Source organism: Rhinolophus sinicus, chromosome 4, assembly GCF_057876585.1.
Source record: "Rhinolophus sinicus isolate RSI-liver-muscle chromosome 4, RSI-T2T, whole genome shotgun sequence".
In the NCBI taxonomy this organism is placed as follows: Eukaryota; Metazoa; Chordata; class Mammalia; order Chiroptera; family Rhinolophidae; genus Rhinolophus; species Rhinolophus sinicus.
In genome coordinates, this window is record NC_142504.1 from 112,017,725 (window position 1) to 112,045,621 (window position 27,897).

Consider the following 27,897-nt stretch of genomic DNA (forward strand, 5'->3'; position numbering starts at 1 on the left):
TGTGTTTTCTCCAAGTACTGGGAGCAACTGTTTTCTCACCAACACCCTTCAGGGCCACCACCGAGTAGGTGTGTAGTAAGGTAGCTTCAGAAGTTCCTTTCCATTTAAGTGCTGATGCCAGGACCTTGCACTTCTTTGATGTCTTCAGGCTGCCTAAGACCTCCACTGTGATGCCCTCTAGGGCTGGGCCTCTTCAGGGCACACATGCATTTGGGACTTTTCCATTTTTAACCTCATGCTAACAAAGCAAGATGGCCCACTCATGGATCACACCCGAGTTCTCATTGAATGATACTCCCCATGAAGATATAGGTGTGAGCAGAGGCCTCCATGGAATATAGATCTGTGACTTCAAGGTTTGGTCCACCTTTCTGTGTGATTTACTGTTGTTCTCTGCACATGTTGGGCCTGATCCTAAACATACTATTTCCATTATATGCAGAATTGCTGTTAAGTCTGCCTGATTTTATAACTGGGTAATGTTTTAGTACCCAGGCTGTGATGGGCCGTTCCAGGTAGTCACTTTATGCCCCAATGTCAGGAGCTCATTCTCTACTGAACTGATTTTAGCGTATGAGGAGCTGGTTTTCAAATGAAAATTGGTTCCCTTCTGCAGAAAACATTGTCTTGTTGAGAACATTAGGGGTCTATTTAGTGACTCTTGCCTTGAGGTTTGCCAGTCTCCACAGAGCTGCTTATCTACAACACATGCTCCATAGTTCTACTGGGTTTTCTGAGTCAAGTACAATAAGTGGCAGGAATTCCTGCACTAGAGCTTGGAACTGCCGCTCCCTCTCTTGCTCTAGGCCCTACTCAAAAAATGCCATGCTTTCAAGCAACCCCATGGGTCAGAACTTTATTTCCAGGTGCAGCATATCCAGTGTCCAAAAAAGAGGCTGGCCGAGCAATCTGCCTCTTTCTTAGTGCTGTAACTTGTCTCACACATTAGGGGTGATGATTCTGTATGCTCCAGAAAACTGGCCCCTACACATTTCATCGGAATGGCAGCTTGTGTGGGGTGAATTTGCTACTCTCTGCCATGCTTATGACTGACTAGGGCACTCAGAGTACTGGTCACTTCAGGTCTAATTGGCATGATGTCTTCAATGTAATGAACCAATGAGATGTTCTGCAGAAACTCAGGGTCATTTGAGATCCAGAAAAGATATAACCTCTGGAAAAAGAAGGTGAGATTGGGTTACCCCTTGGTTATATTTACAGTTGTCCATCATCACCCATCATTTGTCTGATGTTTCCAAGGGCCACACAGGTCGATTGTATCTGTACAGTCTCTGAGGCACTCATTTCATCAGTCCCACTAGGATTGGGCATTGCTGCAAGGTGGGCAAGCCCATCTACTGAGAGAAGCTCTTACCAGTTTTCAAAGTCCTATTCCTTTCCTGTCGGGGCCCTGCCTTAGCTCAGTAGATGTGTCAATACTAAGCATTCTGTCTCCTCTGCGGCTCTTTCACGTAGGTCAATTCCTGGCCCTGCGCACACTCCATCTGCCCTCTGGATTCAGGAGATAAGCTTCTTTAAACACTGTAAGGGACAACTTCCAGCCTTAATAACATTCTCTGATTTGAAAGTTGGCTGACCTGAGCCTGTTAGTCATTTTTTTTTAATGGCTTTCAAGTCATTTAATAACATCCAGCCAAGTTTAAAATCCACATAATTACCATCGCCTCTGTATTATTTAAATGCCAAGCTACTACATAAAACATTTCCTCTTCAACTTCATGCTTCCCCCCACTTTATCCTACACACCACGAGGGAGATAGTTTCTCCCCCGCTGCCACCAGGGAGGGCATCACTGCTGCCATCCGACCAGTAATTGTCCAAGTAGCAGAATCACATCCATGAGGTCTGTTTTCTGGGGCCACAACTCTCTTAATTTGAATGTTGGAAGAAAACAGATTTCATCCTCTCTCACTTTTAATTTCTTTGCCAGAGTCAACCATATTTTCCAGTTTCTTTTTTTAAATACAATTATCTCTTTAAATTATGTCATGGCACTCAAGCATTCAGTGATATTTATATTTTGATATACGGATGTGTTTACTTATGTTTGTACTCAGATGCAGAGAACTATATTATGCAACATGCCTTAGTTCGTGGCACATTGTCACCATGGGTCTCTACCAAGCTTCTCTGCTCTTTGTCCTTATTCGTTCATTTTCTGTTATCTAAATATCCCTCCCCTAACCCCATTCCCTTCATAGGCAGCTTTTGTAGTATGTATCTATTCTTTATATATGTTCTTGAAAAATGTAAATTTTAAAGTTTTATAAGTGATATTATCATAGATCTCATTCTGTTTATTAATTTTTATATTCAACCCTATCTTTTATGTTTTAAGATTAAACTCTGTCATTCATGTACTATTTGAACACCAGTTGAATTCATCGTGACTCTCTTTCATAAATGCTTTCCATGCATCTCTTTAGAATAAGGGTGTTTTCCTGTACAACCACAACTATCAAACCTAAGAAATTAATAAATTATTACAATAGATATCTGGTTCATATTCAAATAACCTCTGTTTTTCCAAGAATATCTTTTATATCTATTTGTTTTCATCCAATCTAGTTTTTTTTAATTCATAAGGTGTGACATCTTTTTAATCACTTTTTTTAGTCTAGAACAGATTCACCCATTACTTTCTCATAAATTGATGTTTTAGAAAACCAGATCAGTTCTGTGGCAGAATGTACCACATTTGGATGTGTCTAACTGATTAACCATGGTATCCATTATTCTCCCATGTCCTGTACTTCCTGTCAACAGGAAGGCACGTCTAGATCAGGATTTCTCAATCTCAGCACTGTTGGCATGGGGTGGGGTGCTGTCCTGTGAGTTGTAAGATGTGTAGCAGTGTCCCTGGCTTCTACCTAACTGATACCAGTAGCACCGCATCAGATGTGACTAGATGATTCCTTATGCTTCACATCAAGATGAACAAAATGCCGTATCGTTCTACTATTAGTGACGCTGAATGCAGTCACTTGGTTCGGGCCTGGCCTGCCAAGTTTTTCCAATATAATATTCACTTTGAAATTAGTAAGCGATCTTTGGGATAATTCTCTGACATCCTCACAGTATCCTGTTTTCCAAAACCTTTTATCTAATGATTTTGGCACCTATTGATAATATCTATTTGAACTGATTTTAATTATTATAATGGGTGGTTGCAAAAGTTCTAATTCTACTATCCCTTTACATTTTTAAACTGTCATTTTTCTGCAGAAAAAAAAAAAGAATCGTTTTAAAAATGTTTTTTCTCTTTGTCTTTTTTCCTCTCTTTGGTTATATTATAGACTCGTGAATTTGTTTTTATTCGTTGCATTATAAATTGATACTGTTTTCATTTTTGATGTTTGAATTGTTCCCAGTTTAGCCACTTGGAACCCTTTGAAGCTGGGACTGGTGTCCTTGTGACATTTTTCCATTAATCACTGAGTGCTTAATTGTTTTCAGACATGATTACATTCTGGGTTTATTGTGTACATGCTTATTGCAGGACTGGAGTCAAACATTTCTCAAAGACCAGGTTTATCGTATTGGAAAGAATTGCGTGCTGGGCATGTTCGTTTCCCTGGCAGTATAATTTCTGCCACGTTCTTTCAGTGGACAGAGATAGAAAACTACATTCACATTCCTATTTCAAATTTCCCATTTGAATTTAGCATTAAGTATTTATTGCTGACCTTTTCTAGTTAGGTGTAATTTCCTCACAACATAATGCGCAGATATTGAGTGATACTGGTCCATGCATCATGAGATATGCCAGCATCTGTATAATGTGCATTCATACCAAGATGGGGAGTATTTCCATGACCTTGAACAGTTCTCAAGATTACTAATGCCCCTTCCCAGTCAATTCCCTATATTAGAGCACCATAGAATATTTTTGCCTATTCTAGAACCTCATGTGGAAACACATCATAAATACTCAATTGTGCCAGCCTTTTGTTCATCATATTTTGTTTTGTGTGTGTGTTTTGTTTTTATTTTTTAATCAATAATGGTGTGTTCCTTCTTATTTAGCAACAATATAATAGTGCTTCATTGTGTGAATGTGCTGGAAGTGGTTTATCCATTCTCTTGTTGATGAAGATTTGTTTTTTTGTTTGGTTTGTTGTTTGTTTTCAAGTTTTGAGTATAATAAATAAAGCTTTTAATGTAGTTATGTGGTCATGTTTTTATTAATCTTTGGAGTGGAATTTATTTCTCTAGGACTGGAATAATTGGTTCATCATATAGGCATAAAAGTTATTTTTGTTTTAGAAAACTGCCAAAGCAATTTCCAAAGTGATTGTCCCAATTTTAAAATTGTTTATTTGTCTCTCTTTGAAATTGTGTTCCCTAATAATGTTGATGCATATAATTATTTACGATACCTTCAAATATACATAGAATTGTTACAACTTACAACTCAGTGTTACTATCCACAATAATCCTCTTGAGTGAAGTATAAAATTTGAGTGCAATCCTTCTTGTTCTGAGAATACATCCCACTGGATAGTAAATGAGAGTTCCATGTTAAAAAATCACTTAAAAAGCTTTATCCTGGGTTATGTAACTGATGTACAATTTGTTAAGTCCAGGTGCATCCAGTTTTAGGGTTTACTGATTTTTCTCTTTTGTACTTAATCTAATTCATGTGGGAGTGTGGTGGTGTCGTTTTTCTTTGTCATGTGGTTTTAAGAGCAGCATATTCAGCAGCTGAAAAGTTTTGATTCTCATTTTATTTTCTACTTCTAGTAGTTTTGTATGGATGTTGCATTTCTTTTTATATATATTTGTGATAAAGTGGGTAGGGTTTTTCGTAGATGAGCAAGAATACACAATGACAAGCAGTTCTATGCAGGAAGGTGGAATAATCCAGAGTGTGTGTTGTATACTTAATTTCTTAGTTCCAGAGTGTCCCCTTTTGTTGATACAGTGAAGGGGTTGGGTTGTTGGATTTTAATTCAGACTCTTGGGGAGAAGAATGTAGATCAATCTATCTTCTGATGTTTTTTGATAGCGGCCTTAATATCAACTTCTTGCTTTACTATCTCCCTTTACCTTGAAATATGCAAATGGCACCCCTTCTTTCATTAGTGGTACCACCCCAAGACTGAAAACTCGAATCCCCTGTATTTTATAAACTCCTGTATGACATTTCTTATAGTAGCTAGTGTTCTGAACCTGCAGGTCTCAGCTCTGTTCTCAGCATTTCCCTCTGTCGGGTGATGTGACTTGTGGAGGTTGCCCGCCCTGGTTTGTGTCTCCTCATCTGGACAATTCCCATGTGACTGCTCCCATGTTGTCTCTAGTGAACACTCTGCTGCTTCCTATATTTCTTTTCTTTTTTCTCCGTTGTTTGTTTGTTTATTTATTTATGTTCCCTCTTACATGTGAATCAAGGTTTCTATTACAGTAAGTCTCTTACTCATGTTTGTAGAATGGATCATTTTATTTCTTTTCCTTTATGATTTTGGAGGCTGCATTGAGAGAGAGAGATTTAATCTGTGGTCTTGTTCTAAACTGTGTGATTCTGAAAGGGTACTATTTTCTGACAATAGATGGTCATTTATGATAGCCTTGATTACAGAAAGTAACATGAAGAAATCATTTATTTGGGTATTGGAAACACATATAAGTAACTCACAGGTCAGAGAAAGAAATTTAATGGAATTTAAGACTGAAAGATAAAGACACAGAAATCTTGAGGAATGCTGCAAAATTTAGGGGGTATTTGTGACATCAATGATTGTACTAGGAAACAGTCCCCCCTGCTTCTCAAATCTCACTTACAGGGAGGGGAATTAATCCAGATTGCCAGCTGCTGTATTCTGAAATCAGGCTTTGAGACCAGGCTTCCCACAGCAGGAGAAGGGCTCCTTGTTTCTGGGAAGTGCAGTGTTCCTCACTAGCGACTTTGACTCAAGCTCTTCCATGGCATTCCCGAACTTTCCTTGGATAGCACCGATGTGCAATAACACTCAGCCTCCCTTCCTTCCGTGTCTCGCACTCACTCCAAGTCTGTCCTGACTGCTTTGTCAGTCCTGACTGCCTCTTCATTTTCTCTCAGATGCATCCCCCTAACACATTTATTGCATTTTTAATCCCAGTGTAGAGTTGCTTCTTGGAATATCCAGAATAACAAAATAACAGAGACACTCCCCCCAAAATTAATGAGCTAATATTCTAGCAGAGAGAAAAAAAATGAATGTAGAAAGAGGGAAAGAAAGAAAATATTAGGCATCAATAAAATACAAAAAGAAAATTAATAGAGATTGTCAGCAAAGCCAGAGTTGTTTTATAAAAAACAACAAAAACAACAACAACAACAAAAACCCAAGTGAATTTCAGGCAAAATTAATTAGAAAATACTAGTAATAAAAAAGGGATGCAGCTTTCGATAGAGAAGAGATTTACAAAATATGCAAACACTATGAAGAGATGACACTAACAAAAATAAAATCTTACATAAAATGAATTTTCACCATAAAAATATAACTTACCCAATGAGTCTTGTAGAAATGGAAAGCAATAAAGTAAATTAAAATTAATGAATTAAAACACTTCTAACAAAATATTTGTTCCATAATTTTGCTAAATCTGTCAGGTTTACAAAATCCACTTTGATTTCTAGTGCCAAAATGTTTTTCCCTATAATCATGAATGGAGTTGTAGCAACTGTTTTTTATGTGACTTTAACCACATAATTGATTTGATTTTTTTTTCCTAGTACGGGGTTTAGTGTACTGATTTGCATAATAGATAATCTAATGTTATCGTATACCTTTCATTCCTATGACAAATCAATTTTTTTATTCACTGATTTTAATACTTGTATTTGGTTAATATTTTTTCTACTATATTTATGAGTGAGATTGACTATAATTTTTCTTATATTATCCTCGTCTACATGTAGTATAATGATTAAATGAACACAGTGGAAAGACATGAAAAGTTTTTCATTTTTCTTCGATGACTTTTTATTACAACTTTATTATTTTCATTCTGATATGGGATGTGATGACAGTCAAAAGTTTAACCATTAATCTTAATAATTAAAGTAATATCATGTTCTAAATCAGACTGTGAAATACTTTTTTCACCTCATATCCCCAAACAGGCACCCCCAAATGTCAAACCACATTACCTAAAATTCAATTCCTTAGTTTATTATGTTTAATTGATAAACAAGGTCTAGTGCCAAGAGTATAATTTGGGTTTTCTCTTTTTTATAAGCCAGAGCCTCTCTTAGATTTGGGAACAGAACATTTTCTACAATAATGGTAAAATTATATGTATATGAGAAATCATTTTTTAGACTTTTTAAAATAAAAACTCATGTTCAAAGATATTATTGAAGTCTAACATTTTTCTTAATGCTAAGTTGATTTTTCTTTTGGTATTTAAAATATAATGAAAAATAATTTATAATCATATAATACTATTTAACACTTTGCAATCCAGTCACTTAAAACTAACGATATAAAAAAAGGGAATTTTCATCCTTAACAAATAATTTTAAAATGCTTCATATTTTAATCATGTTACATAGTTTCCAAAACATTTTGAGTAATGGAGCTCATTATGTCCTTACAATACCACAGATTTGGTGAGTCTAGAGTTCTCATTCTAATTTTGTTAAGAAAACAGAGGCACAGACAGAGTATCTTGTCCAGAGTCAACCAATGAGTAAGTGACAGAACCAGGACTGGGTTCTGCTAGCTTTTCTACTAAGAGCGGCTTCACTCTACAGAGTAATGTCACCAGTGTCTTTGCCATTTAGATATACATGTGCCCAAATGGGATAAACGCATACAGAATTCTTTGTCGGAAATTGTATCACCACAAGCTTCCTAATCTGAGTCGTGGATTTAGATACGAAGGGCTTTCTATCAATTGAATTCATTTCACTTCTCACAAATCTTGTAAGATTGGAAAATAAATTGTCCACACTGCACAGATGAAGTTACCTGCCAGAGCTTCATAAGAATAATTGATGAAGTCAGAAGTAGAACTCAGGGCTCAGGATTAAAATTCAGAACAAAAAAGGCAGAGGTGCGCAAACGTTTTCTGAAAGGGCCTGGGTAGGAAATATTTTCCCCTTTACTGGCCCTATGGCCTCTGTCCCCACAGCTCAACTCTCCATCACAGTGTGAAAGCAGCCAGAAGTAACATGTAAACAAATGAGCATGGCTGTGTTCCAATACAACATTACCTGTGAAGCTGAAATTTTTAATTTAAATAATGTTAACGTGTCAGAAATAATATTCTTTTGACCTTTTTTCAGCTATTAGAAAAAGGACACCATTACTATGGAACATACTAAAATAGGGGGGCCAGATTTGGCTCTCTGGCCATGGTTTGCCAACCTCTATTCGCTGAAAATCAATTTGGCCACTCACTCATGTGACTTCGATTATGTTTTATAGTATGTGAACCACAGAATTTATAATATTTTATTACAGTCACTTGTCTTTAATCGCAGTGATTTGCATAGTGCCTGGAAGTTGAGGTATAGGAAATAAATAAATGAATAGTGAAAGAATACCTGGGCTATACCCATCCAATCAAAATCACCCGTGGAATGATTTTGTGCTTTCTCAACTGATAAATGTTCATCAGTTGAGTGAAGATTGTTGGCAAAATAGCATCAGTTTTTCACTGAACATATTTGACAAATATAGTCCATATGGGTACTGAGATAGTCAAATGAACCAAGAGGAACAGTGTATTAATGCAGGTCATGGCCTGGTCGTAGGACACTTGTGTTTCTCTCAGCTTTTCAGACAAATAGTTTTCTTTTCAGTAAGTGTGAAAATGGACATACCCGTGAACCTTGCTTAGTGGAGAACTCTGCTGTGTGCCTGGCCTTTTAGCAATTATAAATGCTATATGCTGCTTCTTTGTCTTTTCTGTTTAGCTAGAGAAACTGCAGGCTGAAAATACATCAGAACGGGACAAGAAAGAAATACTTGAAACAGAAAAACAAGGATTGGAGAGAGAAAATAGAAGGCTAAAGGTCCAGGTGAAAGAAATGGAAGAGCTCCTCAAGAGGAAAGACAGATTAAGTGCAAGCTCTCAAGGTCCTGATTTCAAGACATCACAAATTGAACTGCAGGAAAAAAACAAGGTATGGGTGCCCGTCGGAGGCAAATGTTTTCCCGGTAGAGTCCCTTCCTAGTGTGGAGGTGGATACTGTTTTAATTTGTACAGACCTCCAAATCTGAATACTTCCTTTCACTCTGATGACTTGCTCTTTTTCTTATTGTAACACAAAATAATGTTCATGTATGGGAAAACAGAGTATGACAAATTTCATAAGATAATGTTAGAATAAAACAAATCTGACAATTTCAAGATTTTCCATAAGAAGAACGAAATGCAGTGAGGGATGGACCTTTGTGTTTTGGGTTTCCTGTTACAGCTTTGTCTCAGTGTTGTCCAAATAATTGATCTTATTTTAAATGAGTGTATTTCTCCATTCGTTGGAGTGACCTTACAATTGCATGTGTCGATGGCAGTGGTAAGTACTATGGTATCTGCGTAAACATTTAGATTCAGCTGAAGTACACTCTACTTTGGCTCCTTTTTAGTTTCAGGAAATTATTTTTGAGTCAAATGAATGCAAATAGGTTTTAATAGGCTGTGACATAAATGTTAAAACTAGAATCAAATTCAAATTTGACTTCAGGAAACTTGGGTCATTTGGAATTGTTTTATCCTAAAGCCAATAGACATAGTTACTGTTCCCGCTGGGATTTTTTTGATAAGTAGTTTGTAGATTTTTAAAAATATTCTCTTAGTGGAAGTTGTAATTTATGTGTTCTAGTGTCAGTATGCTGCAAAACATGTACATCTTGTTTCTATTTATTACCTTAATGAACCTATAGTGTTTTAATGCACAATTATGTGTTTTCACTCAATGCCTTTAACAGTGAGTTAATAGTGAGTCTGATAAGTTCATATTTTTGAGTTATATAAGTAGTTCATACTCATATGAACTCTAAACACTAAATGTCCAGAAAAATTGAAATCCATCTCACTTTTCCTTATTTTTTGTGATTCTAGGGATTTATTGCAAATGCAAGATAAAATTGCAATAGTGTTTCATGACTTGGCAATACAGATACCTAAAGTTGAATGTCATAGTCATAATTTACTATTACATGGATTCATAACCATCCATAGTACTGTATTTGATTCTGACACACACAAACACACACATACACGATAAATATACAGACAACTTTTTACAGATTTCTTCTTGTGAAACCATAGAATTATTTCAATTAAGAAACAAGTTTTGATCATCAAAATATCTGTTTCCCTGTGATTCACTCAGCCAGAGCAAGCACTTACTTATGTTATACTCCGTGTCAGTCACTGCCCTAAATGCTGGCCTTGTGAAGACTGGTGACTCATCAGTCCTGCCCACCATGTGCTTAGAGCCCACATAGGAAGATATACAAGTACATTATCATCAATAATACATTGTGATGATTGCTAAGAATAAAGTAGAATGGGAACACAGATAAAGAAGTAATTTATTCTATTTCCTTTTTATGCCTTTCTAGTTGTATCAAAATGTCATGACAGCAAAGTATGTCAGTTAGGAAATCTGAGGGCTAATTGGGGCCTGTCTGGAGCTGGCATTTGTGCCAATTGGCATGTCCTGTCAACAGGGTACATGGAACTCACAGCTGGGCTCTTTGGAACCAATGTTGTTCTTCAGCCTAGAATAGACAGAACTTGGACACTGGGAAGATTCTGGAATGTCTGGCAAAATCAATGGGCATGCACATCAGTCAGAAGACTATTCTTTAAGTGTTTATCTTTTTGGTGGCATTAAGAATTCAGACTCACTACACGAATCAAAATAATCTCTTATCACGGAGTAGCTGCAGGTCAAAATCCTTGTGCCCTAGACATCCCCACAGAAGGTCAAGATGTCAAGATTCACATTTTAAATTGCACTATGAATTGAAAGGCAGAGATTCCCTTTTTAAAGTGAAAAGTTCCTAGGGAAAGTCGTCAGTGTTCTGTTGGGTTAAGCCCCGTGAACTCGTCAACATGCACCTCATGAAATGCTCTGGAAGCTTGTTTTCTTAAATCATTCTGGCAACTGAATCCCTTCATTCAGGTCACATAATGGGTCATTTTCAGAAAATTATTGTGACAGAGTGGTAATTGATGTGTCTCAGGAAAATGATGAATTAATCTGAAAGTGGAAAGGCCATCAAAGCCAATTCCTAATGAATTTGTTTTACTGTCAGTAAATGACATTATATTTAATTTGTTTAGAACTTTGTCTTCAAATATATTTTATTTCCATTCAGTGATTTAGCAGGCAAACCTATGGTTTTATTAAGTTTTCTCCACTCATTATTTTTCTTCCAAATCCTTTTTCACTCATAAAATTATTACATAAGAATAAAAATTAATTATATCTATTATTTTACTGTTATAAAGTAGCAATAATTTAAATATAAAATAATATGGGATCATTTCATGTTTTTCTTTTACTTTTTTTACATATTTTGTTATGATGTATACTAGAAATTTAAATTTTCAATATACCTATTAGTAAAAATTTATATTACTATGGAGACTTTCAGCTATATGGAAAATTAAACCTTTTTGCATGTACAATATGTTATATTTAGTTTATAAAAATGAAAATAATTGATTTTGAAGAATATTTTGTTTGTAGCAAAATAGTAGGCTAGATGTCTTTGGAATTGATAATTTAGTTTCTTAATAAAATTTAGAAACACATCCATGGTTTTGTATGCATTTAAACAGAAGTGAATGGGATTGTATGGGTTGAGCAGAACAGTATTCTTTTGCTTAAGAATTTCTGAAGTTAGCAGACCCACTCTTAAGTATCATTTATTAATGTCATAAGGAAGGTATTTACTTAAAGTTCCTCACTAGATAGAAATAAATCAATATACTGCAAAATTGGGTGGTATTTACTCTAATATAATATGATTGCTCTCACGCACTCTGCAATACACACACATGCACGTGCTTGCATGCACACATACAGCGAACAGATTTTTACAAATTTTATTCTAAACTGAGAGTTTTCTTTTTCTTCTTGTTTTGCGATTCCCCACTGGAGCAAAGGTATGCAAATATGATTTTGTATATATGAACCATTATTTCTAGGAGTAAATATTGCTGGGTGGGGTTTCACTTCCTTTTGCTAAAACACCAAATGCTGTCATGTCTTGTTAAATTAAAATTATGAATATTAACTCTCAGACCCTACTACAGTGTTTGGCACATTTTCATAAATGTATGCTAAATGAATACATAAATGTATGTATTTATGCTTCCATTTTCATTATTTAAATTTCATTGTATATTTTGATTTAGCTTTAATTTTGATACTCTCCTTTTTTTTCCCATTACGAGGCAAATGTTAGAGGGTACCAAAGTCTATGAGGTTATTAGAGGCTTATATTACCCTTTAATATCTCATTCCTGTGTATCAGATAAATGATACTTGATCCCATAGCCAATTAAAATGAAGATGCAAATTTTGACACTTTATGTCACTTACCTTTTACATAATTAGAACTTTATGGAATTTTATAATATAAATTGTCATTCAGATATGAAATTATATTATTTTATGTTTGATATAACTAGCATCCTACTAATAATCCACTATATTATTATAAAATGATTGGCAGTTCACATATCTGTTATCAGTTGATTTATATTAGCTTGATTAAAGCAGCGATAAAAATAATATTTAGTTTCTCATTTAAAATGACAAAAGGATGTGGTTATAATATTTCTTTAAAATAACTGAAATTCAAATTGAAAATGCTACTGTAAGATTAGTGACAAACTCAACTAACTTTAATAGATCTGAGACAGTCACTATGGATTTTTCATCCATTCATGCACTGATGCATCTTGGGTGGTTTCCATCTTTTGGCTCTTTTGAATAGTGCTATTATGAACAGGCATGAACACGTATTTATTTGAGTACCCGTTTTTCAGTATTATAAATTATAAAATTTTCTGGGTCGTATGGTAGTCCTATGTTTAACTTTTGGAGGGACCAACACAATTTTTTCCACATTGCCTGGACCATTACATTCCCAACACAATGTATCAGAGTTCCTATTGCTCCATATCCTCAGCAACACTTGTCCTTTTCTGGTTTTGTGTCTTTTTAAAATTATACCTATCCTAATGGGTGTGAATTCGTATCTTATTGTGATTTCCATTTGCATTTCCTTCATATCTGATGATGATGATAACACTTTTGATGTGCTGTTGGCCACTTATATATCTTCTTCGGAGAAATATCTATTCAAACCCTGTGCTTATTTGTAATAGGGTTGTTTGCCTTTTTGCTGTTGAGTTGTAAGAGTTATTTTTATATTCTGGGTACTAAACCCTTATCAGATATATGATTTGCATACATATTCCGCCATTCTTTAGATTGTCTTTTCACTTTCTTGATTATGTCGTCTGATGCACATGGTTTTTATCTATCCTTTCTTTTGTTGCTTGTGATTTTAAGGTTTCATTTCTAAGAATCCATTGGTAAATCCAAGGTTATGAAGATTCATCCCTATGCTTTCTTCTAAGACTTTTATAGTTTTATCTGTTATATTAGGATCATTGATCCATTTTGAGTAAATTTTTCTATATGGTGTAAGATAGGGGTTCAACTTCATTATTTTCCATGTGGATATCCTGTTGCCCCAGCACCATTTGTTGAAGAGACTGTTTTCCCCTATTGAATAGCCTGGGCACCTTTATTGAAAATCAGTTATTCATAGACTATGGGTTTATTTCTGGACTCTCAATCTATCCCATTTGTTGCCACATTTACCACTATGCCAGTGTCACATTGTCTTGATTAATAACTTTGTAGTAAGTTTTGAAATCAGGAAACGTGAATTCTCCAACTTCTTGTTCTTTTTCAATATAATTTTGGATATTCAGCGCCATTGAAACTTCATATGAATTTGGCCATCAACTTTTTCATTTCTGCACAAATTGCCACAGGGATTTTTATAGAGACTATATTGAATTTGTAGATAAGTTTTGGGAGTACTGAGAGCTGAATGCTTGTGTCCCTCCAAAATTCATGTATTGAAACCTCATCCCTAATGTGATGGTGATTAAAGGTGAGATCTTTGGGAGGTGGTTAGGTCTAAAGTGGAGCCCTCACGTATGGAACCAGTGCCGTTATAAAAGAGGCTGCAGAGAGCATGCCACATTTTTATTTAAAGAGAGTGGTAACTGCTAAATGTATGATTCCACTCATATATAACAGGAAAATGGGACCAGAGATTAGAGAATGGAAGAACGAAACTTATCCTGGGTCCATGCTCAATCTTTGAACGATCTTAGCCAAGTAATACTCCTTGTGCTTTAGTTTCCTAATTTTTCAAAGAAGAGCTTGGAATAAGTAGCCAAGATTCTTCCAGGATCCAAATTCCATGAACCTATTACATTTTCCAAAACATAGCTACTAGGTTTAAATAAAGACATAAATTGTGTCCATGAGGACAATGCAATATTTCTTTAGAATTTGTTTATTTTCACTAAAATAGCTGTTGCCTCCTGATACAGCTTAGTGTACTCTTTCCACATGCTGAATTTATTTCTTTTTAATTCACACAGTTAAATTTAATATGGTTGTTGACATAATTGAGAGATTTTTTCATTTCATATTTTTCTGCTACTGGCCATCACTTTCTGTTTCCCTATCATTTTGTTATGCTTAATTTAATGGAGTTTAAATCCCCACAGCATTTGGCAGCCTTTCTAATTCTCTGTAAATTCTAGGAAAACAAAGGAGAGGAAGCATCAATACATCAGTAACTAACAAAAATCATCTCTTTGCTTTTAACCAACTTTGATTTAATTTTCTATTACAGCGTTCCTTTTTTTTTCTTTTGTGAGGGTGGTTCTATTCTAGTGCAAATGATTAGGAAGTCAATCAAGAAAGAATAATTACAAATCACATTCATATTTCACATTCAGTTTCTTTTCTATTATTCTGAAAGGAGTTTATTCCATGTATGTTCTGTAGAATTTACATGGTGAAGAGAAGGAATTTAAAAATAAATTAGATGTTCTTATCTCCTAGAGCAGTGTTTCTTCAAGTTGGAAAATGGTTCTATCTCTACCTTAAAATAAAAATTCTGAATTAGTAGGCATGTAACTTGGGAACTAGGAATGCATATATTTTAAAATAAGTATCTAGGTGAATTTTACGTGTACTAAAATTTGGAAAATCACAAATCAATACCATTGTTCCCTAAATACATTGTTATACCCTTTGCAATAACTGTAAATGACTTCAGGTTATTTCTGACTTGGCTTTATTGAAGTGTGTGTGTGTGTGTGTGTGTGTGTGTGTGTGTGTGTGTTTGTACATGTGTATCTTTAGGGAGAACATTGATTAGGATAAATATCTTTTGTTAATTGTAATTTCATATTAATTATTTTCAAGGGTGTTTTATACACTTCATAGTAAATTTGAATAAATATCACAAATGAGATTTATTTTCCAATTTACTACACTGATGTTTGAAAATCTGGTTCTCTTTGTGCTGGGGGCAGGTTGGTGGCTGTGTTCGTGGCATGTCTTTGACATTGTGGGAAAGAGCAGTGACAGGTGAGAGGTCTGCTATGCCGAGGTTGGGCAGGTGTGGAGGAGCTGCTAGTAACTTACGGAGGAATAATTAGCCGTCGGGGTCGCCATTACTAGAATAATTTTACCTTAATACAGTTAAAACTAATTATCCTACCTTACGCCAGATAGAATTAATCTAGTTTCTCTCAAAGAAACTATTTGGGCTTATGTAGATGGAGTGTTTTTGTGTGGTTTTTTTTTCCCCCATATTAATGAGCATCTCATAATTAATACTATGTCCTTTGGCTGGATGTACCATATAGGAAAAAAAAAGAAAGATAATTTGGATTTACTAATTTTTAAACCCAATGTGCTCTTCTCTCCAGATAATTCTCTGAGTTGTAAAGTTTTCTAGTCTTTATATTTGTATGAATCACTGCTTATTAGCCTAACTTTTACCATATGAGAAATACCTCTTTCCTTCTTATTAGATTTGTCTTACCCACCTTTTGCTTTCTAGCGTGTAATACATTTAAAGAAAAAAATCAATTTCAGTCAGTTTTTAGTTTTAATAGTTGTAAAGGAAGTATAAATTAAGAATTCTTTTCAAAATGATATAAAAGGATTTTCAGAGTTTTTCTGTGATGTAGGCAGTATGAGTTTTCCAATGTTGCAATCCACTGCATTACTTATTTCACAAATGTTTATAACGCATAATTTACAAAGAACAAAAGAAGACTGTTAAGACCTAATTTTGTAAAAGGTGCAAGTTATCTCATCTATTGTAGGGACAAGAAAATTCACTTAAAGTCAGTTGTGTCTACTCTTGTTTGTCTCATACTTTATTCAACAAACACTGAATACCGTGTTTTCAGAGTTTGATTGTAGGTATCAGAAGGTGGATAAATACCAGTAAGGTATGTGACACACGGAGTCAGGCGATTTGGAAGGATTGGGGGACCAGACTACATTGGCTGTACAGGAATGACTCCTGGTAGAGGCAGGGAACGGGTCTAACTAAAGAGTGGGTTCCTTCTGGGAAGGTATCAGGAAGCGCTGGGGGTGGATGCCCCTTTGCTAGCGACTGCCTCCATGCCCATCCCACGTTAGATGCAAGCAGGGGACAAGGAGGTCTTCCCTAGGACGAGGCCTGCTGGCTCCATAACTCCTCATGGCCTCTTTTCCCACCGAAATCAGCTCCAAGTCCAGGCCTCGTTTGAGTGCCTCTCTTTTCCGGCATCTAAATCTTATCTGGAGCTCTAAAGACTCAGGAAAACGTAGATGGTTAGCATTCCAAGAGGGTAAACTAGAAGGGATCTGGAATAGATGTGGAGATAGCCGAGTTGCTGTGTGTTTCAGACACACCCAGTGTAGATATGGGGCATAAGCCTGGCGAGACACGCAGTGTAAGAGCTGCCCTCATGAAGCCTGCACTCAGATCAAAACACCGACAGTCGATGATGGCAACTCTGCTAAATGCTGCAAATTAGTAGATTCATGTCGTTGCTTCCTCCTGGGAAAGGAAGGTTCAGATTGAGATCAGAAAGATGAAAGTAGAGCGCTACCTGGAAAAGAGCCATCGAAGAGCATCCCACACCAGGTGAGTAAGAACAAGGACTCATTTACCTCCGGTAAGGTTTGTACTTCTTGGGGGAAAGCAAGTTTCTTGAAAAGCATGAATTTTCCTTTCTATGAGATCATTTAAATTATCTTGGGACGGGGAAGAGCAGTGGCTTTGGGGCAGAGATACTTGGAAGAAAGCCGAGGTTCTGAGATGCTACCATCTGCGTCGGCTACCTCACAAGTCCTTGGGTTGGTGACAGAATTCCCAGGAAGGATGTGATGACTGCTGGTGAGACGAGGGAGGAGACATGCTCAGCAAAGGTTCATGTGCTGTGGACATGGTGGGGAAAGCATAAAAAAAGCAGGCATGGCGTCATCTAAAGTAATCTCCTAACTACTCCCCTTGAAGCATCTGGTGGCTATACCAGTGTAGCAAAAGGAATTGTCATGGTGTGACCTTTTCTAGTTGCTTTCTCTTTGGAGCCTGTTGTTCCTCTCTGTCCAAATTATTTACACTGAAATTATACTTGTTTTAAGTACTTGATTCATTGATTCAGATTCTTTTCTGTGTATGCTAATGATACAGCTTAGTCTCTTTAATTAGCAAGTCTGTGTCAAATTATTATTTTGGAAGCTTTCTGTTAGCATCCTCTGTAAAATACTTGTTCATTACTGCTTTACCTAAGAATGGCTATGTTTTGCTCTGTATCTTTCTCTTTTTTTATTCCAAATGTTCTACGCTATAATCAGTTATTGTTATTGGGATACAACCTGAAAATAATCTCACTTCAAGTAGAAAATGGGCAGGGTGACACCAGTTATGTAAGAATATGCCCAACCATTTTGTTTGCCATATATGTGCACACAATAGAAATATGCACAAACACACACACACACACACACACACACACACACACACACACACACTACATTTTTTTCTCTTTTTACACACAGACTTGTAGAGCTACATACCAAATATGCGAGATGTGTCTGACAATGTGGTAGGCCAAACTTGATAAATCTGAGATGATAAAGACAGGAAGTACCTGACTCTCCCCACGTTTTTCTCCTGACTCTCCCCACGTTTTCCTTACACACCCAGATGTGGTTGGAGACCTCAATAAAAGTGCAAATCAAAACAGGCTGGATTCACAGGTTTTCAAATGGGAGAAAAAACATCCCTGTGAGAGGAAGCAGGTAGGTCACCTGACTACCCATCCACGTCCCCGAGCCTTGCCCTCTTACTGAGTTCCCACTGCCATCTGCATGCTGGCCCAGGCTAGTCCACAGAAGATACTTCTCAAGCAGCAGAGAAAGAAATTCTTCTCTTGACCACCCCGCACCCTTTAACTTAACTGAGTTGTAACAACACCTCTCTGATGCCAGTGTTTCTCAAGTGTTAATCACATGGCAAGAATCAGGAATACTCAGATGCCACACAGCAGACAGCTTGATTAAATCAGTCCGGCCTGCTGCAGGGTATCATTATTTTTGACACGCCCCCTTTACCCTCCAGGCTCCCTCCCCCAAGCCTCACTCCCCTCCACACCCACTGTTCCCACCCCCACTCCCTGCCCCACCCTCATGCCCATGTGATTGTAATGCGTAGCCAGGGTATAGTACCACTGCAAGCCCAAAAGGGGGGGAAAGCCCAAATTTGCATGCATCCAGCAACTACCCCTCTCATTCCTATATCCTGGATGCACTTTCATAGGTCTCCCCCATCCCAACGGCCCAGACAACCAAGGTTTCACCAAACTGAAGTTCATTTCACCTGTTTCTTCCTTCTCACCTAGCAAGTATCTTCCCCAAATGATGACAATGAATGACTTCAAAATGAGACCCTGCCCTTCTGCTCAGTGCATAGCTAACCTAAGAATATGTAACCACACAGTTCAGACATAGCAAAAGTCAACAGTTCAGATATAGCAAAAGTAAAACCAATGAATCACCAAAGTAGGAATTACCCTATTTCCCCGAAAATAAGACCTAGCCAGACAATCAGCTCTAATGCATCTTTTGGAGCAAAAATTAATATAATACCCGGTATTATATTGATATGATATGATATGATATGATATGATATATGATATGATATGAAATTAAAGACCCGGTCTTATTTTATAGTAAAATAAACCGTGTCTTATATTAATTTTTGCTCCAAAAGACACATTAGAGCTGATGGTCCTGCTAGGTCTTATTTTCAGGGAAACACGGCGGTAAAAGTTTATCGTGCGCACACCAAATGACAGTTTACAAACCAGGAGCACTCAGAGCAAACATGGAATGAGGCTCGGGTATATAGTTACAGGGCAGCTTCTAGAGCAAGGAGGCGGGGCCTGTTTATTCTTCACAGTGATTGGCTATATTAGAATTTCCTTAAAGGATAGGACACTAGTGGTTACCTCTTATCCATTTTGGGAAACAGTGTAAGTTTTCCTCATGATTTCCAGAGGCATCAGCAAAAAATGAGTCAGGTCAGCTTCATCTAGCACTGAGGGCTGAATTACACTTTGTTTGCATGACTGACTTGGTTTTGTCTGCGTGGAATGTATGAGCCTCCATTTGTTTTTGATTTTAACAATTACAATGCCACACCCGCCAGAACACCCATAAATAGCCTTGGAAGTGAAGTGCAGATGGGTGTGGAAGAGCATTGATGAAGCAAGTAGCTGTTTTCCTCCTCCCTCTGAACCTCCTCTCAGGTAAGCTTCCTCCAGGCGCTTTTTCCTCCTTTGAGTTGCTTTTTTCCCTTTTATATTGTTGGTAGCATCTCTGTTATTGTTTGATGAGCATCTATTATGTGTCACTACTTCCCCAGGCTATTGCATCAAGTATTTCATCTTGTATTTGTAGTATTTACATTTGATTGCTAATTCACATAAGCAGCAGTGATGTTTACGTAGTGGGGCCAATGTGTGTCTGGAAGATACCTCAGCGCTCCTTAAACATACCTCCCAATCAGTTGGCATCCCCCTACCTCAAAGCCCACTGGTGAGCAGTTAAATCGGGGTGCATCATTACTGGGGACACCTATTCGTTCGAATCGTTCAGTTGTTTGGGGTTGTGTTAGCTACACAAAATCTAGGAGACGTTTTTTAAAGACTGGATTAATAATACACCGACATATTACTTCACACATTGCTTTTTATAAACAAATCCTCAGAAATATTCTGATTGATATGACATTTACAAATTAATTTTAGAGTTTTCATTGACAGGCATAATATATTATCAAAATATTGTTAAAATTGGATGAAAAATCAGGATGAAAAGAAAGAAAGCCAAGATGGATATATTATGGTTTTTGCTAACATGTGGTGAGAAAGACAGTACAGGAATATTTCATGGTATTTTCTTAAATATTGGCTATAATAATAACTATCAGTGTAGATTAGTTTTACACGTGTAAGGGCTAGGAAAATTTCTAAATCTAACATGGAAAGGTAACTAACAAAAGAATATAAATATATTTAAAGAAAAATTTTAAACTGTTTCATCAAATATGGTTCCATATTTAAAATTATGTGTGCATCTGCTTTTTAAAATGTTTTTTGTTTGTTTCTTTGTTTGTTTCTTTGGACCAGAATTGCTGAATCAGATTATGAGACCAAACATGTATAATTATTTTAAAAACATACATTAGGGCAAAACAGATTTTAAATGTTCTATTTGTTCTTCGCTATCTAATATTAAAAAACAGTATAATTTTAAAGGAGATAGGAGCTAAGTTGAAAATAATTATCTTTTAGAACAACTACAATAGACATAATTGTTCAGTTGACTTAAAGATAGTAAATGTCTGAGTGTTATTTCACGTACATTACAAGTCATGAATACCAAAGGTAGTATGAAAATATTTCCATAATGACTATGATTGCCAGCATTTCCATAAATGACTTATTAAATCTCATTATATAATGACTGTCTTTGTGGCACTGCCTTTTTTACATATCTGTTTCAACAGTTAGTGACATGGGAGTTGATGAGCTAGTTGTAGAGAGCTTTTCAGAATGGTAACAGGGGACAGAAGCCAGATTGCAATGGAACAGGAATAGATTGGAGGGAAAGGGGAAGAGAATGAAGAAACTGTTAAAGACTATTTAAAATACTTGACTGGGAAATTTCACAAAATGAGAATAATGATTATATTGGGTAGTGGAGTAATTTTTTTATTTTTATTAGGGACGTGAACCTTTTTAACGCTGATGAGTAAGGAGGTAGAGTTTGAAATTATGGCAGAAAAGAGAAACAATAATTCAGGTTTTCTGAATTGGCTGCAATAGGAGGGGGTCACCTCTTCTATTGCAATAAGATGGGAGGAAGACCAGACATGGGGATGCTGGGATCTTTTTCTTTCAACAGTAAAACTGATATATTTTTGGGCAGGTGGATTTTGAGTAGAGGGGAGCAATAGGTTATTGTAGGACAAGAAAGTAGTTGAAATGATGAATCGTGGTTTCTAAGCTCAATAGTAGTAAGTGGTGGAGAAATTATAGGGTGAAGGGCTGGAGGTCATGATGAAGTAGCAGGACAGGTGTCTTCAGGTGGTGGTGACGGGAGCAATAAAACAGATCAGCTGGAAGATTAGGCATTTGTGCCCAATGAGTTATTTAGGGTTTAAATCAAATATATTTTAAATCATCACAACTAAAGATTAGTAGATATAAAGTTATATATTTTTCACACCTACAAACTCCATGTCCACTTTTTTTGGATTAGAACAGAAGTTTTAAAAATTGGAGCAGAAAATAGGGCCCATCAGAGGCCTTTTCTTTCCGAACTTCCACACAGCTGGGTGTCAAAGCTAGTAAAGCCTTCATTTCAACCTTCAGTATCTCTCAGAACTAAAAAATTCCGTTTTGAGCAAATGGATAGATAGTCTGTATAAAGAGTTTTCTACCTGAAATGGAACAATTTTATCCTTCTGCTGAGTTTTTCAACAGACTACATTTGCATTGGTTTTACTGGGGACAAAAAATGGCTTTTCGGGAAGTCCCTGCTGGCGGACTCCTGGAAGCTTCAGTTTCCCCCTCTGCAGGGCAGAAACACCGGAAGACCCGAGTCTGTTAAGCATTGAAAACAGTGCAGTGGTTAAGTCAGTGTCTCAACCTAAAGTCTTTTCCATCTTGCTTAACAATTTCTTTAAGTTAACGGGTCCATTTCATCAACTTCATCTGATTTTAAATTCTCAAACACCTCCAGAGTCTCTTAGTATCTGAGAGAATGAGTTTCTAATAATTTGATAAAATTTCCTTAGTCTACCGTTTTTAGACCAAGTAGAGGTGGATTATATGGAACGCAATTTGGCTATGAAAAGTGAACAAATTGTATGTGTGACCGTGCAGGTAATATATCTCAAATCACCAAATTGACCCTACTCATATCTTTAATATTATGGCAAAATGTATTGCTATAATTACCACACAGTCGTACAAATCAAAACAGTAATCACGCTACCATCTATAGCAGCATTAGATTCTTTGGTGTATGTTTTTCACTTTGTTGTTCTCTCCTTTTTCTTCTGTCATTAGAAGTTTCAAAGAATGGGATTTTGATCATCACGGACCTTGCTGGAAAGGTCTATAGGCAACCATAGGGCAAAGCCGTCTCTAAGGGGCCCAGATACTTTGACTAACAACTAGATAAGTATGTAAGATGTATCAACCTTTTTTATAGGCTATTCTTTAGAGCAGGTGTTCTAAGGATGCTAGTTAAGGCAGAACTTCCTGACTTACTCCCTTACTAATTTGGTATACGATAAATCATTAATAGTAAACGTCACAAGGAAGAGAATCCGTGAATGGCACCGTGGCAGAACAGTGATGCATGAGTGAACGAGCCACGCGTTCATGTTTGTTACATGTGGCCCTGCAGGTTGGGTTCTGCTGAAGGTTACCTGAACCAGGGCTGAAACGAAGGTTGTGCCACATTCTTCGTGTCATGGGCTCTGTTCCCCCACTCTGTGTCTGCTGGGGAATAACTTGCTAAATCTATGTGAAGGCATCATGGAAGCCACGTGCCATCACTGGCACATTGGGTAAATGGAAGGGTCCAAATGTAGCAGCGACAGGGGGATTTCCTTTGAAAATCGCCAGGAATTCGCATTTTGGGTGGATACTGTAATTTTCTATTTTCACAAATGGCTCTTAGGTTAAATGTAGGGATGTTGCATTAGGAAAGCCTGACTAAGAATTAAATATTATTAAGGTGCAATGCCAAGTAATTTATAGGACACACAAGGTACCATAGCAATTGTAGATGCACAGACATTTATTTCAAATGAACAAGTGATTTATTTGAAAAGTTTATCTCATTTCCGCTGCTAGAGAACCCTTCAATTATTCTGATTTTACTTTGTACCACATCTCATTTAGAGGCATGATCAATACATTTAGTGCTTTTTTTTTTACATTTCAATAATTCGGACACCTTGATATGTAAGTAGGTTTTACAATTTTATTTTTTTAAGAGTATCAAGTTTCTTAGTCATAATACAAATTCTTGGTTAGAGATTTTTTTAATGCTTATTTTACTCTGACACCACTTTTGTGTAATAGGAAAAAGATTTTTATTCTGCTTCTTTTAATCTAATACCACTACTGTATACTTGAAGAAATTGCTTTTATTCAATAAGTCTGGTCCCTTAAGTGACACATGCTATTAAGCTGGTTGTTTTTCACACTCATGAAGCCATAATAGATGAATTGGGAAATCTGCCATCCCTCTCTTCCAATTAAAAAAAAAAGGGCATAAATTGTCATTACTTGACAGAATTTCAACTGAACCTTCAGTTGCTTATATATTTGAAAAATTAAAACGGTTGGAAGGAAACAACAGAAATTTAATTGTTGAAAGTAATAAGAATTTATATTACCTAATTAAATATATCAGAGGGCAATTTATATTCAGGCAGCATTCATTGTGTTTATATCATACAATTTAAAATTTTAAAATAAGTTATTTTGCATTACATAATTATGTAAAATGTTACATTTTACATTTGAAAACTAATTAATGTAAATGTGAACTTTGAGGGTTCTAACTTTATTTCATTTTGATAAGCTTTTGTACTTTTGTGGAAACATGAAAGTGGACTATTTGGACTGCAGAATATTTTTATTATTATGCTTTATGCTATGTGTGCAAAGTAAGAAATATCTGGCCTTTGGATATCCTATAAAATGATGAGTAGTTTTCTAGAGAGACAGCTCCAAGGACGGTGAGATTAATGAGGTTATTTAGTAATTAAGCCCCTCATTACCCCACTCTTATGTCTGTTTTGGAGAGAGGTCTGTGATTGAATGGATACACTAACATCCTAACGACCTTGTGAGTAGACTTTATCTTTTAAAGGGGAATATCATCTGTAAGTCACTAGTGCATTATCTAGGGAATTTTGTTTGTTTTGTTTTGAATAGTAGGGGCTTTACGGTTTGCTCTTGACTTTTGCCAACTATTGGATTCTTTAGCTAAACAGGCAAAACATATGATTAAACTTTCTATAAACACATTTTAAAACATTCATATTTCTTAGGACAGACTAAACTGCTATAACGCATTGGACCCAAAATGTGTAATGAGTCAACATACTGGAATTTATATTGTGCTCCTAGTCGTCTAACTTGGATGCTGAAACCTTGCATTCTGCCATTTCATGATTCTCCTGGGCGTGCATTCTCAACATGGGCCATATCATCCACAGGGGTAAAATAGATTTTTTAAGGGGGCAAGGGTGAAAACAATTTGAGAAATTATAATAGTCTGTGGTCCCCCCAAAAAAGGCCACAGTATGTAAACATATATATAGTATATCCAGAGTATTAAAATTTCACGGGGAAGGAAATTAGGGAATAAAATGTCTAAAAAGGCTCCTTAAGGATGGTATTAATGGGCAGGAAGGTTTGAGATATACTGTCCTAGGGCCTTGCATTTGTGTGTGGCTTCTATCTAGCAGAAGATGATAGCAGAAGGATATGTGTAGAAGCACTTTATGATCAAGCATGGAAGTGTCCTGAAACATTCTCATCCATAACCATTGGCTAAAATGGAGTCACATGACTATAGCTAACTATCAGGGAAACTGGGAAATGTCATCTAGTTGTGTGTCCAGGAACAAGACAAAGGCATTTTGGTGAATAGCTAGTGATCTTTACGTTCCAATTAATATGTGTGTACCTATCACAGAGTGTACATTCAGTGATTGTTTCCTGAACTGTTTGTTGAGCTGATGTATGGACCTGTGTCAGCTCCTTCTAACTCAGATCCCAGCTCTGTAGATCATGTCAGTGGATTTTTGACCAATTATGGAGAATTGTGAGTCCATTTCACGTTTATGGGGTTCTTATTCAGTGTTGGCATTACATAACCTACCAGTATTTCTGTGCATCTAGTCTAGGCTTTTTCTATGTCGCTTCTTTTTGTATGATATTTTGACATTTAAATATGAACTTATATAAAATGGCTCATTACTAATCTATAAACGTCTTAAATTTTTAATTTCTCTTTGAATGATTATTTGTATAGGCATATAAGTCATTTTGAATGAAGAAGCAGTACTTTGCTTTACAATAACCACGTGTCAAATTTTGTATACCACAGTGTAGTTTTGGATTGCTTATTTGGAAAAGATTATAGAGAAAGACACCTGGACAACCTTAAAATGCAATCTTGGAACATACAATTAATTTTATTGTATTCACTGGATTAGTGTTTTGTTTTGTTTTTAATTCCACTTAACACAGTCCTCTGGAAAAAACGAATTCTAAAGACTAAAGCTATTCTTTTCCAAAAAGGTTTAGTTCAGGATTAGATTTAAGGTAATATGGTTTGGGGAGGAAAAAAATTAACACTATTCTAAGACATCAAAAACCTTTGTTCCAGACCTGCCCTCACTTTGAAACCTATTGGTCAGTAAACCACTCTTGGTCTTATTTCTTCATGAGTAAATAGAGGGCCTTCTTTAAGTGGACTTTATAATCCCTTCCACTTTAGTGACAAATGATACACAATAGTTCCTTTTTGTAAATCTCTTTTCTGCTCTTGAAGGACATACAAGTAAGTTCAATGGCATCTTGAGAACAGATGCTGAGTTTTATTTGTAGAAGTGGTATCTATTTCACTATTTTCAACTGAAAATGTAGTGCACATTCATTTTTTATTGTGTATTCCTGTCCAAAGTATGTTGAGTAATTATGATTTTCTCAACTCCATGTTAAGCACTTTAAAAGTATTATTTTATTTACTCCTCACAAAAATCTCCTGAAGAGATTGTTCTTTTACCATTTCCATTTTTCAAAGGAGAAAATTGAGGTAGAAGGAAGACCCAAAGCTTGCCAGTGAAGAACTAGGTTTGGATGCAGGATTGGCTGACTCCAGGGGTCAACCCACCATACCTCTGAATGATTACTCCATAACCTGGCCAGAAACATTTAACAAAGGGAGCTCTCATATATCTTCTTGCTTGTTTGTTCACAATTTGAAGTCAAATTTTAAGGAAATGAATTTATTTGTACCTATCATTTCTAATTTTTTCCAAAGTTTCTAGAGAATTCTTAATTTTAGATATAATGTATAATTTTCATTTTCTCCATAAAATATTTCCAGATATCTTAACATTTTAACTGGTAACATTTGACTTTCTTGGGAAAGTAGATAATCTTGATGGGATCTGTAGCCAAATCAATAGGACCTTGATATTGGGGCGGTCCTTCATGAATTTGAAGACTTATGGGCAAAATACTTGATGAGTATGTGTATAATTGTTCATTGTGGAGCTCTAATTCCCTTAGATTGTTCAAGAATATTCTGTAATGAGTTAGTGGAACTGAATATCAGTTTGAAAACTCACTGTTGTATTATACAGTGTCAGGCTTTATTACAATCATAGCAAATTATAGCAGAAGCTCATGTGTTGTGATTCTTACAATATGACAATATAAATATAATTAGGATACTTGTCATTAGCTGAAACTCTTCTAATTCCTTAATTTTGAATTTAAAAAAAAAACATTACATAACAAGCAGAACAAGTGAAACAAACCAAATTCGTAAGAATGCTATTTCTTACTACCAGTGTATTCTAAAGGAACATTTGACAGCCAGAGAGAGCTATTTATACATTGCAACTAAAATCAGTCTTTTTAAATGAGGCAATGAGTTTTTTCACATGTCACTAGATAAATGTCCTTTCACCTATGTTTAGTTATTACTGATGAAGAATTGTCACCAAAACAGCTGATTTCTGCTGTGCCCACATTCTTCATCAGCAGGAACTGACCAACTATGCAGGCTCTATTCTTAGAGTAGAGAGGTAATTTAACTGAATGTTTTGGTGTAGCGGGAAATAATTTAGGAGATGCTTTAAGTTGCAAATTTTAAATTAAGATGACTTACTTACTAAGATAGTTGTTGGCAAGCTTTGAGGAGGCTGAAAATTTTGTTCTTGTTTTTTGATCATTAGAAAATTGTCTGATAAATTTAGCTTTCTTGGTTTCTATGATGAACTGACTAGATGTATCTTTTAAATAAGGAATGAAAATCTTTAATAATTTTTGAAATTTGTTTTCAAAAGTAGTCTTCTCTTATAGCATGGATATGTTCTCTTTAAAGGAGGAAGCTATATTTAAACTGGAATAACACAAATCAGCAATTAATCCTACTCCTCATTATATACAGATATTAACCAACATACGTCACCCCAGTAAGTA

The 27,897-nt window shown here is 36.0% G+C and overlaps 1 protein-coding gene across 5 annotated transcripts in view; it reads left to right on the forward strand.

Annotated features, from left to right (window-relative positions):
• CCDC102B (coiled-coil domain containing 102B) overlaps nucleotides 1-27,897 on the forward strand; it is a 203,578-nt gene that overhangs the window by 76,566 nt on the left and 99,115 nt on the right. For all 5 annotated transcript variants that reach the window (XR_016021211.1, XM_088798037.1, XM_088798036.1 and 2 more), the window contains exon 6: nucleotides 8,930-9,139. Coding sequence is in view for 4 of the 5 variants with exons in the window: in XM_088798037.1 (XP_088654163.1) it covers nucleotides 8,930-9,139 (210 nt within the window). In the remaining variant the exon portion in view is untranslated. The remainder of the gene's footprint in view (nucleotides 1-8,929; nucleotides 9,140-27,897) is intronic.